The sequence below is a fragment of the Rana temporaria genome, chromosome 1 (genome assembly GCF_905171775.1).
Source record: "Rana temporaria chromosome 1, aRanTem1.1, whole genome shotgun sequence".
NCBI classification, from domain to species: domain Eukaryota; kingdom Metazoa; phylum Chordata; class Amphibia; order Anura; family Ranidae; genus Rana; species Rana temporaria.
Window position 1 is genome coordinate 350,504,330 of NC_053489.1, and position 15,891 is coordinate 350,520,220.

General features: G+C 42.7%; 1 protein-coding gene across 3 annotated transcripts in view; it reads right to left on the reverse strand.

Moving 5' to 3' along the window:
* Positions 1-14,863, reverse strand: part of NCAN (neurocan) — a 289,797-nt gene extending 274,934 nt beyond the window's left edge. For 2 of the 3 annotated variants that reach the window (XM_040320673.1, XM_040320665.1), the window contains exon 1: positions 14,422-14,863. In XM_040320673.1, the coding sequence (XP_040176607.1) occupies positions 14,422-14,444 (23 nt within the window). In that variant the 5' untranslated portion in view covers positions 14,445-14,863. The remainder of the gene's footprint in view (positions 1-14,421) is intronic. The other variant, XM_040320682.1, reaches the window with a different exon arrangement.
* Between the last annotated feature and the right edge of the window lie 1,028 nt (positions 14,864-15,891).

A 15,891-nucleotide genomic window follows, 5' to 3' on the forward strand; every position in this document is an offset into this window, starting at 1 on the left:
AATTTATTACCTATATCTAATTCCAAACACAGTCTCTCTTGTTTAAACAATGATTGGCAGCTCGGCCGCATTGCTTGTACCAAACATTGATTTGCTAGATGCAGAGCCATTGTTCACATTGCAGTAAATATTTTAAATATATAAAATTAAACAATGCTTACAAATGACAGTTTTCATCTAGGCACTCTTTCATGTGTAAATCTCATGCCCCTGACAATGGATGACATAAAAGACACTTCCTAATGACCTCTGTACAACCAACACTTGAACAATACTTTGCCTGATCTGAATACACCATTCAAAAACTTGTCAATGAGGTACAGCATTGTTCACATCTCTATTTTGTGAGGTGTCCAAAAGCATTTGGATACCAAAATAACATTGTGGTACCCCATAGACAGAATAGCTTAAAAAGGGTGCAACCAACAGCCCAAACCCCCATCCCATGTGTCTACATTTTCGAGGCCTCTGCTGATCCCATTTTTAATTTCCTTACCTTCCTGTCTCTCGCTCCTCGTTTCTCACGCTCGCCTAATTACCGCGTAAGATGCGTAATCACGGCGTAAACCTTTTAAACACTCCGCGTATTTATGAAACCCCGCCCTCGTCACCTTTGCGAGGCCCCTAATCAATGAGTTTAGGAAATATGGCGTTAACTGTGTATGTTCTGGATGCGCTCGAAGATTCTCCGCGTAACGGACGTAAACACGTTGTTTGCATTCTCTACACTCCGCGTATGTATTAAACGCCGCCCTCTTCTCCGCCCATGGCGTAAGAATTCATCTTTTCCACGCCCATAATCTCTGTGGGAAAGGAAAGATGGCGATGTCACACGAGCGGGCACGATGCTCTCATGCCACAAGTGAAGGGACAGAGGCAGGGACGTCCCGATCAAGGAAAAGAAGATATAAAGCCACTAATATGCGGTTCCAGGAAATGGTGGAGTTAGTTTACATCATGCGAAAAAAGGACTATGATGGTGAATTAGGGCCATACAAGACCCCTAACCGCCGAAAGGCACATATTATGGACAAGGTGGCGAGGAGAATGCAGAGGATGTTTGGGATCACCAGGTCCAAGGAACAGCTGAGGAAACGATGGTCAGACTTAAAATTGAGGGAGCCACATCAGATGAAGAAAATACTTAAAATTCTGCGTAAAAGTAAGTAAATATATATTGGGGTTGGGGGGGGGGGGGTGATTGTCTGCAATAATGTGTTGCCATGTATATTTCACCATCTGCCTCCTTGGCCTGCTTGTAATTTTAAAGACATGTTGTCATTTATTTTTTAGGACATAAATAACTACATATTTACAAACAGTGTTCTTAGTAAACAACGTAACATCACATAGTTTATCAGAAAGGCTCGGTTATTCCAGGAACAACACACCTGGACATGGCTCACTGGCCAAAAACTTTGTTTGTAAACATTGTGTAAAAGCTAGTTCTAGAAAAAAAAAGTATGAGAATGGGAAAGGCAAACAGGATTCATTCTAAAAACAGTGGTAATAAAGCAGATGTTTTCACATCTGCAATGCAGAGCACCTGTGTCTCCACAAATCAAAAATGGGTTTTGGTAGGGTCTCCCAGAAATACAGTTTAGGGGGGACATCCATGTGTGTCACTTTGCTAAAAAGGGGCAGGATCAGAGCTTGCCATATAGAAGTAATTGCAAAATGTAGGTTTGGTGAAAGATAAAAGTAACTAAATGAAAGCATCTTCTAAGCAATGTGTGCGATTTATGCTCTCCAATATCTGTGTGCTGATGAGTCTACATTTTTTTTGGTTTATTTCAGGGGAAAGAAGTCGCCAGCATTTGGAGGAGGCAGAGAGGGCCAGACAAGGCCAAAATCTGCCATCTCAACATGTGGAGGAGGAGGAGGATGTGGAAGGAGAAGAGGATGTGGAAGGAGAAGAGGATGTGGAAGGAGAAGAGGATGTGGAAGGAGAGGAGGATGTGGAAGGAGAGGAGGATGTGGAAGGAGAGGAGGAAGGAAGAAAGGAGGAAGGAAGAGAGGAGGAAGAAGTAATTTTGGACTTAGAAGTCATAGCAGATGAAGGGCAAGTGGCGGAAGAACAATTTGGCGAATTGAAAGAAGGTGGATTGATGGATGAAGGAGGAGTCCAAGATGATGGGGAAGTGGTGGAAGAAGGAGGAGTGATTGAAGATGATGGGGAGGTGGTGGAAGAAGGAGGAGTGATAGAAGATGTCGAAGAGGTGGAAAGGAGAAGCCCATCAGGTCAGTGTCACCCTAGCTTGATTCAAAAAAACATATGTAGATAGGCCTCATCGAAAAATAATGTTGTAAATGCCTTTTTTTTTGTTGGTTTTAGGGGAGGAGGATGGTGTGCCAATATTTTCACGTGCAAGTGCTGCTATAATTATTCAGCAGGTAATGGAGTGCAGCACTGAAATGCACAATATGCGTGAAAGGATGTTTCTCATGGAACAGAATGTAACAAATGTGCTTTTGGAATGCAGCACGGAAATGGACAATATGCGGCAAAGAATGATGGTCATCGAATCTAATTTTAAGAACATTATTGACATGATGGGCCGTGTCAAAGACTGAAACACCCCCCGCCCATCCCCCGCCCCCACAAACATTTTTACAGTTTGAATAATGATTACGCCAAAATTTGAAGATACACACACAGTGTGCCAACATGTGCTATCTGCCATCACAGAATATCTAATGTCTGTGCTTTGTGGGTCCAACCCCCTCCTCCATCCTCAAGTAGTTGAGAGGAAGGGTTTGCTCCCACAAAACACAGACATTGATCACCCATGATGTCAGATAGCACATGTGGCCATTTGTCTGTTGAACCAATGACATTTGGCGAGTTTGCACTGAATGTGTGTATCTTCCAATTTTGGCGTGTTCCAGTGTGAAAGCACACCATGACTGACTGCTGTTGTGAGTTTTTATATTTTTGGAATTGGATTTTGTTACTTTTTGACCATGTTGAACATTTTGGGATACTATAAAGTTTAGACCATAAAGAATAAACAACGGTAAAAATTTTTAAAAATATATATATAGAATTATAAATCTCTCTAATCACTGAATTTAGTGAAGTAGAGATTTGACTCCAAATTCTCACCTAAAAATTTAGTTTTAGAAAAACACACCAAAAACAAAAAAAATGTTAAAAAAATTATTGTTTTTTGTGCATAAAAAATATTCCCAAAAAAAACATTAAGGCGCTAAACACCCCACCAAATATAATCTATATATATATATATATATATGTAAACAATAAATCTAACTATATTTGAGAAAAAAAAAAGTGAACTTGTTAATAAATGTATAATCTGCATAATATTTTTGGTTGAATTACCTGAAAAAAAAAAAAAAGTTTAAAAAATTTTTTTTGACTCCTAAGTACAAAAGCAGGGAGTAATGAAAAAAATATAAAATAATTTTTGGGGTCATGAACAAGCAAAAATTAAAATACTTGACCTCAAAATTTACAAATGGAGTTGCTTCTTATTTCTAGACTCAATACCCTGTTTGTAGATGAGTGAATACTGTGCAAAATGTGGTTAGTTACTAAAAGTGGAGAAATCAATTATGCATTACAATTGAAGAAGTTAGTTAGAGAACCAGGAAGACAGAGAAAAAGAGAAAAAGCATTAATGACAAACAACTGTATAAAGTCCAATGGTCTAATTATTTATTATTTTTGAGAATATTCCTTTCTTTGGGGGCCGAATTAGAAAGAAATATGATCTGGCATAGCAATGGCCCCCCGACCCATGAAGTACTCAACATATTTGTCGCGTACCTCACGAGCTGATTGGGGGGCCAAGCCAGCGCGACCAGTGTCCAGCCCGGGAAGGGGATCTGAGGGTAGTCTTGCCTCAGAACCGATGTCGGGTAGGTACGTCTGGGAGTGCCTGCGTAAAAAGTTGTGCAAAATGCAGCAGGCAAATACAACGGTGTCCAATTTATATTCCGCCAGATGTATCGATGTCCTGAACAGGCGGAACCGGTTGGTGAGTATCCCAAAGGCATTCTCGACTACCCTCCGAGCCCTGGCCAACCGAAAATTAAACACACTCCTCTCTGAGGTGAGGGTCCTCTGGGGAAAAGGCCGCATGAGGTGAGGACCAAGCCCGAAAGCCTCGTCCGCTAGGAACACAAACGGAAGTCCTTCCACATTATCTTCATCTGGTGGCAATGCCAGACCACCAGCTTGGAGACGATCATAGAAATCAGTCCGTGCGAACACTCCCCCATCAGACATCCGGCCGTTCTTCCCCACGTCCACATATAGAAACTCATACTGTGCCGACACCACCGCCATCAACACAATACTATGATAACCCTTGTAATTATAATAGTAGGACCCCGAGCGGGGTGGGGGCACAATGCGGACGTGTTTCCCATCTATTGCTCCACCGCAGTTTGGAAAATCACACCGCTGGGCAAATTGGGAAGCCACAGACTGCCATTCCTGTGGTGTGGAGGGTAGCTGTGGGGACAAACAAAAAAAGAGATTTAGTACTTTGTAACAAAAACATCCTACAAGCATCCTTGTGACAGTTCACAGTATTAAAATTGCATTAGAAAAATGTGCATGGAGAATTTGGGAAATGAAATATATAGGGCCACTTCATTAAGAGACTCCACAGCCCTCTGATGGGGACAATAAAAGTTTGAAGGGGGGGGGGGGGGACACAAAAACCAAAAAGTCCTGTTTTAAAAAATGGCAAGGTGGGTTTGTCCCTAGGATAGCATGCTGGACAGGTTAATATTGGGTAAGGGACAAATATGCAGGTAGGCCAAGAATAAAACATGTAAAGCTGATATCAACATGCATAGGGAGAAAAGGTAACGTTAGTTAAACACACAGCATATCTGGGAAAATAAAAAAAAAGTTAGTTGGCCACATTATTAGAGCCAGGAAACTTACCTTAATATACTCCTCATGCATAACTTTGATGATGGCAGCACACGTGTCCGGTATGATGACCCCAAGCGCCTGCGGAGAGATGCCTGTCGAGAACTTGAGGTCCTGCAGGCTCCTCCCAGTCGCCAGGTACCGCAACGTGGCAATAAGCCTCTGCTCGGCCGTGATGGCTTGGCGCATCACAGTGTCCTGCCTCGTGATATAGGGGGACAGAAGATCCAGCAGACGGTTGAATACGGGGTCCGTCATGCGGAGAAAATTCCTAAAGTCATTAGGATTATTCTCCTGGAGTTCCCTAAGCAGAGGCATATGTGAGAACTGGTCACGCTGGCGCAACCAATTCTTGGTCCAGAAACGCCTCCGCCCCCTGTTTCTGGCCAAAGTACTGGACAAATGAACATATCCAGCAGCCATCCCATAAACAGCACCAACTCGCGAAAATTGACGCTGCTGCTCCATCATGGCTTCAAACCGGCCGGCTGGTCAGTCAAGAACACACTGAAACAGAAAGCACTCGCAAATCCAGCACTACCTGCGACAAACGCGTGACAAACAGATACGAGCGCACAGGATGCAACTGCTAAAGCAGAAACAACCTGCTTGCCTATAGCCGAATGACAACTACGTTACCGCAAGCACACGCACTGAACCCGTGAATACACGCTGTCAAAGCCTGGAGACCGAGAAGCGCGAATCAGCTCTAACCAAACCTTCACTAACACGAGCAAACCCGTAACTAGCAAAAGAGGAACAGAGGGCGGCGCCATTAACTTTGGTCTTCCCCTTTATAGTGACGTCGTACGTAGTTTACGTGCACGCGTTCCGGTACGACGGGAATTTGGTCCGCTGGTGTGTACACGCCAGCGGAACAAAACACAAATCAGCCTTGTACGCCGGAAACTGTCGGGCAGACAGTTTCCAGCGCACAGATCCGGTCGTGAGTACAAGGCCTAAGATGAGGAAACTTGGCATCAGTATGTGTGGCATGTATGACATGCTGATGTATCATGCTGACTAATTTTGAGGGTGTCCGAACTCATTCACTACATTTCATCCCAAAGAGTCTCTTTTTACATTCCTATGACTCTGTTGTAACCAGATCATAATTATTACTGGGTGTTCAGATTTTACAAGATTCAGTTTGTACCCTTATATTCTGCATGAGTCCGGTGTTTTAAACTTCAAATGTTTGTTGATACGTAGAGAGTGCTACCGTATGTGTCTCGCCACTGTCAATTAGCCTACTGCCAGTGTATGATGGCATGCTACTACCCTTTATAGCAAAGGTAAAGAAAAATGTAAAATACATTTAACTCAGATATGTATTAAAGTGACAGTCCACTAGTCATTGCAGAAACATTGATCTCATCATCAGTGTGCATTTACTATTTTCCTCAATAAAACCAGTGCACTACACTACACAAGCTTTTTCAAAGTCTTTCCCCAGTCTCAGGTCCTTAAGGTGGCATGAACCTAGTGGAGAAAGTGCGGATCGACCTACAGGAGAAGGGGAGAGCGGGAAGGAAGGTTTGCTAGGACTGTACATAGCCTCTCTGCCACAGTGGCAGATGGGACCTGTAGTAACCTGTAGTACTGTATTTGCTGGGGTATAAGACTACCTTTTACACTTAAAAAAAAATGTCCAAAAAGCAGGGGTCGTCTTATACGCCGGGTCAGCTGCTCGGATACCTGCTGGATGTGCGGTAATACTGTATGTAGCTTCGGCTACATACAGTATATACCACTTAGCCAATCCCGGTGAGCGATGTATTCAAATGAGTACAGAGCCTGCTTGGATTTGAGTAACATCCTCTGCCAATCCGAGCAGACTACATACAGTAGCCGGCTCAGATTGGCTTTGAGAGTCAGAGAGGCGTGGGCTGATGATGTTACAGCCTCTGCCAATCCAAGCAGGCTTTGTATTAATTAATATAATAAATCGCTTGCCGTGATTGGCTCCAGCTTCAGCAAGAAGGGAGAAGATAATGGCTCCAGATGGAAGAAATATGAAGCGTCGGAAGTCTCGGAAGGGGGGCCGTCTTATACGGTGAGTACAGGCAACAAATCCTAAAAAACTGTAAAATTAGGGGGTCGTCTTATACGTCCGGTCGCTTTATACACCGGCAAATACGGTAATTATTTGTTTGCATTCACAGACTGGATGACAAGGCTGTGCAAGGCTCTTCTAAATGAAAAAAGTTCAGATTCCTGCAGGGAAAAGCACCATGTGATTCAGGAAAGAGTGGGGGAAGGGTGGTTTCGACAGTGATGGATTGTGAATGGGACAATATTTTACATTAATAATGCATGTTTCTGGAAACGTGGCTACAAATATTGGATTAGCCTTTAATTGAACAATATTTTAAATAGTAGCCACATGGTGGCTTTATATTAGTAGTCTCTACTTCCCTGAGCAAAAGAAATTCAGACTGGGACAGAAAGTGAAAGCTCAATAAACCAATTGGGCGTTACCAAAAAAATACTGTGTGCAAGTAGCTAGCTAATGGGTAGGGGGCATAGGATTGACCTCACCAGTGTACTGCTGTTCCCTTGCTATACAATCACAGGCCAAGGTGGTCCTTGACCAGGCTGTGTTGCTCCAACTACAGTAGACAAAATACAGGTTAGTACTTGGCTGTGCCGTCTGACAGGGTTGTCACAATTTGAAACCTTGCTATACAGAATTACACATTTTTTTTGTTAGTTAAGTCACCTTACACATATATATTTAAATCCTGACTTAAACTGTTTCTCTTTATTCTGCTTTAAGTACACAAACCCCCATTGGACTGTTGAATCCAAGCTCTCAAGGGGGACTTTTTAACCTTGTGAAATATCAGTTATACTGTTTTGCCACTCCTATTTTTTGTGCACCATTGTCAGACTAAATAGCCAACACACTGCCATTTCCTTTTGTAGCTGTGCTGGTTTCTGTGTCACTTACCTGCTTACTGTACTGTGAAAAATCACTTTTGCGCTATTTAGACTTTTGTAAGCCAACTGAACACATCCGCCTTCCACTCCCAGAACCTGAAAACATGGTAGATTGGCAACCCTTTGCCATACAGCTTGATTGGCTTACAGTTCAGAGCATCCCACTCACAGTCTGTTATTCCCTGTGCAGTGGGGATTGTGAAAAAATAATACTGAGACTACCAATATTTAAAAAAAATACAGTTCTGTGCATTCATAATTAGACTGAAGGTTGTTTAAAAAAAATAAGTTTGATAGATTTCTTTGCCTTTGGAATATGCCTTTACTTATCCTTATAGTCACCTATGTAATTTATGCCTTAAACTGGTATGACTGTGGATTGTTCTTTACCCCCTTACCGTCCCTGTTCACCCTCTCCTCCCTCTTCCTCCCCCCCTTACCCTTACCCTCTTCTCTCTACTCCCCACTTCTAGTCCTCCCCTCTCCTTTCACCTCTCTTCAAATGTGCCTTACAATTTTATTGAACTTGTTCATTTAAGACAGTTTCTACTTTATTTGTCAACTTTGTTATCAGACTGGTACACGTCAATTGTTTTGGAGATGTACCTATTGTTCATTGTATGACTCAATTTGCTTTCAATAAATCTTGGATTGTGAAAAAATAAATAAAAATAAAACATGGACATATAGCTTAAGGCCCCTTTCACACTGGGACGGGGGCGGCGTTGGTGGTAAAGCGTCGTTTTTTTTAGCTGCATTTTATCAATTTTACAGCACTATTCAGCCGCTAGCGGGGCAGTTTTACCACCCGCTAGCGGCTGAGAAAGGGTTAAAAACCACTGCATAGCGCCTCTGCAAAGGCGCTTTTTCGGCAGTATAGCCGCAATGCCCCATTGATTTCAATGGGCAGGAGTGGTATACACACCACTCCTTCCCCGCTCCAAAGATGCTGCTAGCAGGACTTTTTTACCATCCTGCTAGCGCACTGCTCCAGTGTGAAAGGCCTCAGGGCTGGATCGAGTGAGGACTCTGGGGGTTGAGGGGGCAATACTGCTACCTAAATACTTTTTACCTTAATGCTGGGAATGCTTAGGCTTTAGAATCATTTTAAAAATAACTTATTAAAGGAGAAGCAGGGTCAGAGCTCTTTTAGCCCTACTTCTCCTTTAGGCCACAAGACTGCTCTTTGTTCTGCACTCCTGTAACTTGTATTGAGCCGACAGCGGGCTAAAGTCACTCAGCTGGTCCAGACTCTGAAAAGATCCTGACTTAGCATGCTACTGAGAGGCCAAGCCAGCTGCTCCTGTCCCCTCCATAGCCTGGCACTCCAGTCAGGCCCCGTACACACGACAGAGTTTCTCGGCAGAATTCACCGAGAAACTCGGTCAAAACCCGGATTCTGCCGAGAAACTCTGTCGTCTGTACAGTTTTGGCTCGATGGAGCCGCCGAGGAGCTCGACGAGAAAATAGAGAACATGTTCTCTATTTTCTCGTTGTTCTATGGGAGAAGGCGGCCCGCCGAGCTCCTCGGCGGCTTCATCCCAGAACTCGACGAGGAACTCGACGTGCTTGGCACGTCGAGTTCCTCGGCCGTGTGTACGGGGCCTAAGTGTTAGAAGCACAGAGCAGTAAGCCAGTGACTGTCAGTCTCTGCTCACTGTTCACTGAAGACCAGTCTTTAACTGCTCGGTTCTCGGTCCTAGAGGTGGCGGAGACATCAGAACGATGCTGCATCCACCTAGGTGAGTATGTAGGTTTGTTTTTTTCAAACCCCATACTTCTCTTTTAAGTGCATTGTCGGAAACAAAGGAAATCAATCCCAACTATGTAAATTAAGGTTCTCATACACATTAAAGCACAGATTTAAGATTCCAAAAGACCTGTATAGTAGTAGTATACACTGTATTGTTTACAACATAACATTTATTGCTCATGCATTAATGAACATAAAGTATATAGCATGATAATTATAATGGAGAATATCATTGGACTGCCATGTTAAAGGAATTGGTGTGTTAGAAACATCGCCATATGAGAGACAAACTGCCAAAACATAGAGATTGCCATGCTATATTAAAGAAGAATGTGCTCTAACATAAAGATTGTTGGAAGTACAATAAAAGAAAAAAAAAGAGCTGTTCAGGAAAGTATCTACACTGGCTTCTGACCCAGCACTGACCCTGATCCTAGTGTTCCTTGAGGCTATGCTCTAACCAGTGATGTCACTTACTCATTTGCAAGGAACAAATTGGAAATTATCCCTGTGCTCAGTGCTGGTCAGGAGACCATGACTGAAGACCGCGTCCCTGCTCACCTCTGAACTAAGAGTTATATCATTGTCTAAATTATATTTATTTACTTTTTCAACAATAAATCCTCCATGCCCTGGACTACAGGAGCCTCTAGGATACTTTATGAGACCCTAGAAAACTGGGGAATGGGGTGAAACCATTGGTGATTGCAGGAAAATAACTGATTTATATTTACTCTTCTGAAGACATCATTAGATCCTAGAAGCTTGACGAATGGGATAAAACTGTAGGTGACCTCAGAAAAAATAAAATAATTATTCCATCCTACTCTAAACTCCAGAAGAGTCCCGAGACCCTAGAAGACTGGACAATGGGATGTAACTCTAGGTGACTCCAGGAAAAAGATGGGACATATTTCTGTATGCCTGATTTCTATTCAAAGCGAAAGTACAGTGAATTTTCAAAATATGGGTAAATATTTTAATTATTGCAGTGTTTTCATTAATTATGACACGATTTTCAAATTTTCACATGCCTGCTCTCATTTTTTTCTTATTGAAACAAATAAACTGAATTGCAGATTTTCTCTAGAATAAGGCCTCGTACACACGATAGGATAGCCAGAGGACAACGGTCTGAAGGACCGTTGTCTTAGGTTAACCGATGAAGCTGACTGATGGTCCGTCACGCCTACACACCATAGGTTAAATAACCGATCGTGTTAGAACGCGGTGACGTAAAACACAACGACGTGCTGAAAAAAACGAAGTTGAATGCTTCCAAGCATGCGTCGACTTGATTCTGAGCATGCACAGGTTTTTAACCGATGCTTTTGCATACTAACGATCGGTTTTGACCTATCGGTTAGGCGTTCATCGATTAGATTTTAAAGCAAGTTCCTATTTTTTTAACCGAAGGTTAAATAACCTATAGGGCCCACACACGATCAGTTTTGACCGATGAAAACAGTCCTTCAGACCGTTGTCCTCTGGCTATCCTATCGTGTGTACGAGGCCTCCGAGTTTTTATTAGAATCTGCCATTCTGCTAAACAACTGCTGTGATGAGCTATCAGTCACAAAAGAAGTACCGTATTTATCTTGCTATAACGTGCCCTGACGTATAGCGTGCACCCCCGAACTTGAAGGAAAATTTCTGGGAAAAAAAATACTCATCGGTGAATGAATGAATGAATGAAAAAAAAACTTATATAGCGCGGCACATGCGAACCAAATCGCCTCTGGGCGCTTGTTGTTCCTGTCTCCTTTGATATCAAAAGAGATGGGTCTTGATCTTTCTCCTGAACGTTAGGTGATTTTCCTCCAACCGAATGCTGGTTGGTAAAGCGTTCCATAGTCTGGGACCCTGGACCGTGAATCTTCTTTCTCCTTTGGACTTGTAATTGGCTTTTGGGATTGGAGCAGATTTTGGTTGGTGGATCGCAGAATGTGATTGGAGTTGTGAGCTTTTATTTTTTCGCATAGATAATGGGGAGCATTCCCATGGATACATCTATGCGTTAGACACAGTGTCTTGCCCGTCGTCCATCGGCGGCCTCGTCCGGTCCGGCGTCCTTCTGCAGCCATCGTGGTGTCCTCCCTACTCGATCCCCGCTTCCCGCGCTGTGTTTGAACCACTCCGCCGACATATACCGAGTGCAGTACACTCGGGTATAGTCGGGCAGGCTCGGCTCCTCTCGCATAAAGGACGTACAGGACGCACAGGACGTGACCGCGAGAGGAGCCGAGCCTGCCCGACTATTGCTTTCAATGAGTCAGCTGACCCAAAGTACAACCATTGCATAGTCCTGCAAAGCAGAAAGCAGAGCCTATTTTCTGGACCAAGCAAATGTGGATATTCTCACGTACAATATGCAAGTACAAATAATATATAATCCAAATGGTAAGGTTGTGGCATCTTTCAATTCAAATGATGTACACCGCTACAACAGAACAACAGTTTTTGGCATCCCAATCTTTCTCAAGTTCCCACCAGTTCTGTTGTGAATTGAAGGATTAAAAGAAATTCCCACAATATCTGTGCTGCATCCCTTTTTTTGGGATTATATTTATTGACGGTGGATGGGAGTCCACAGAAACTACTAATTGGATTGCATGTGGCTCACCACTTCACAATTTACAAACAATACAACAAAACAACTTTGTAAATAACGCATTAGCACACATTGGTAAGATTATATGTACATGAGATTACATATAGAATAACACTGAAAGAACTGTACATTCCTATTAAAAAGACATTCGGCAAAGGCAAATTAAAAAAAAAACGTCAGACAAGAAACGTCTTTAACGCACACAAAGAATAATTTGTGAAGTGGGCGCAATCAGCTATTGCAACCAAACAGAAATCAACTCTCTGATTACGCTCCACCAGCACTGGATATGTGGCTGGTTGTAGTGGGCTATGTGCTGTTTGTAACATGTTATTAAATAAAACCTAGAGTGTGCCGCTGTTCAGGTTCAGGACCAGCAATAGCCTACAGCATGCATAATTCATAACACTATCCCCTCTTGAGTGACCTCTCTCTCAGGATTTATGGGATGCCTATTATACAGTAATGTGCTGTGTTCGGCTCACTTAATCCCCACAGTGTTGTTCATCACGTATTTAAGATAAATGGGAAATGCAACCAAGAAACAAATTTGTCCATATTGAGAATTTGCCTGGGGAATTTTACAGTAACTAACTTTGTATACAATACATGACAACTTTCTAATACCCAGGAATTCTTCTGCTTTCGCATACATATATATGCACACTAATGCAATGCTAGGTGGAGGATGCACATCTATTGGGCTTTTGAATAACAAAATACAGTACAAGAAAATGTGGATAAGTCATTTGGCCCTGTATCTATCAACCTATGATACATGTGCACTTGCAAGCATTGTCAACAATGGCATCATCTACATATCTTTTATGGCATAAACACACATACACATGTATGCAAATTGCACATACATGCATTATATATATATATATACACACACACAAAGTGTACACACACACCTATACACACTGTGTACACTTTGTGTGTATATATATATACACACCCAAAGTGTACACATAGTGTATAGGTACATCATGGTCTTCTCTGGTTTGCCTATTCATAGCTGCTGTTTTCTTGTAGCTGGATGGAGAACAGCAGCACTGACTAATTCCTGTGTCCCTGGATTACGCGGCACGAGTCAATGGTGCACGTTCTATTCTTCTCACCCCCTATTAATTTCAGCAGGACTGCCAACTGGAATCTAATGGCCCACCTGCTCCACGTGAAGAAAAGATAGAGTGACAAATGCCAATTATATTGGTTTTCTGTTGTCACAATGGGTTTCCTTCCAGCCCCCTAGGTACATAAAAATGACATGTATCTATGTACATTTTGTCTTGATGACTTTGAAGTCATTCTGTATTCTACAGACATTTCCCAGGGCAGTCTCGCCTACAACAAACATGGAATCTATATTCCAGCAACATGTTGCAGATGGATCAGTAAAACAAAAAATATAAAAAAAAAAAAAAAGCCTACGTTCTTTGTGAATTATCATCTTTGTTTCCAAAAAATGACAAAAAAAAACCACATTGATTTACTTTGAAAAAAAAAACATAAAGGCAGACAACCCAGAAAAATGATCTGCATTCAAGACTGCAAATATGAAATGAGCACACGTGAAATAACAAATTAAACTGCAGATTGGACTACATTACTTGATCCCTTTAGACTATCACCAGTGATATTGTGCAGCAAGTATGATTCATGGTAAGTTTAACAAAACACACACTGTATATATTATAATTAGAAAGATAACTGAACTGTTAATTTGCAATAATTACTACTCTAGACGATAACAATGGTAGAGATCAATTCTGTGCAAACTACATTTATAAGGATCAATCTTTTTATTTCTAGTTATCAATTATTTTATTGCCTTTAGGAACAAGCTCATATCATTAACTTTTAATTAATGACCTTCTGCTACGCTAGATACAAAATAGAAAAAAGAAAATTAGTATCGATAATAATAATCAAAATGTAATTAAAACCTCCCAAAAGTAAGAAGGGATTATCTAAAGTGTGAGGCGCTTGTTAAACGATAGAGCACACCAGAAATTCTATTAAAGCCTATCGGGCTACAACCGCGCATCAATAGACACCAAGGGGAATTTGGAAGGACAATTGAAAGCACTTAGACCTCCGTAATCCTAAATAAATAAGGGTGTTATTTGTTCCATGTGAGCGTCAGTTAATGAAAGCTCAGATCACAGAAAGGGATATATAATAAGGCTTAATAATTACCTGCTTGGACGCTGTGGATCCATATTATAAAGTCTTCAGGAATTCATTGACAATCCCTTCCGATATGCAGCTGCTGCGAGCCAGGCAGAAGGGCACGGAGGGGGTTAGCAATTGGAAAAGGTACGGGGAGGTGGAACAGGGAAGCAAGGTGGGAGGCAGGTCAGGCATCCAGCTCTGTTTGGGTACCACATATGAAGGATGCTGCAGGAAAGCCAGTTCCTAGAAGGGGTGTGTGCATGAAACAGTCATACAGCTCCACTGCATCTTCACTCTCCTCTCACATCTGCAGGCTGGGAAGGGGGGTCTGGCTAAGCTTATGGGCTGCACGCTCAGGACCCTTGGGCATCCCCTTCCTTGTCAAAGAGCATCCCATCAGGGATCGATAGGCTATGAGAGGAAGAGCTTGTGCTCACTCACATAGTGCTTTGGGGGGAGAAAAGAGACAGCTGCTGTGAGCATGCGTGCCAATGGATCTGCACCCTTTTTAATCAAGGCTGGTGCTCAGACCAGGTGGTGCACTGCAGGGGGATTGTTACCACTGGGGGATCATCACTGTGGCTTCGATGAACTTGTGTGTTTTTTTTTTAACCAACAGTCACTGGCCATTTAGCAGCCAAAAAATGTGCTAGTGAGTTAACCATTTCGGTTCTCAGCCTATTTAATGGCACGTGGTTTTAATAGAAAATGTAGAGTGTATACTTATAATAAGGCAGTCCTTTGTCAGTGTGTAGTAAAGGCTCATTTAGACTTGCGGTAGGGGGGCACTAAATATGAGTGGTTGAACTGCGTTTTTAGCATCCCCTCCTTAACCTGCAAAGACAACGGAGGGGGAGTTTGCAGGTCAAAATTACAATGCTTTGCTAAAACCATTGGGGTAGATTCAGGTAGATTTGCGCCCTCTTACGGAGGCGCAGCGTACCGTTTTTACGCTACGCCTCCGTAAATTACGTGCTCTACGCTTCCTTCACGAAGCAGTAGCTCCGTAATTTGCGGGTGCGCTCCGTAAAACTGCCCGGCGTAAGCGCGCGTAATTTAAATGATCCCGTATGGGGCGTCGATCATTTAAATTAGGCGCGTTCCCGCGCCGAACGTAGTGCGCATGCTCCGTCGGGAAACTTTCCCGACGTGCATTGCGGTAAATGACGTCGCAAGGACGTCATTTGCTTCAACGTGAACGTAAATGGCGTCCAGCGCCATTCACGATTCACTTACGCAAACAACGTAATTTTCAAAAATCGCAACGCGGGAACAACGGGTATACTTAGCATTGGCTGCTCCTGCTAATAGCAAGAGCAGCCTTACGCAGAAACCGACGAATGCAAACGACGTAAAATGCGAACGCCGGGCGCGCGTACGGTTGTGAATCGGCGTGAGTATGCAATTTGCATACTCTACGCTGACCACTACGGGAACGCCACCTAGCGGCCATCGTAAGAATGGAGCCTACAATACGACGGCATAAGAGCCTTA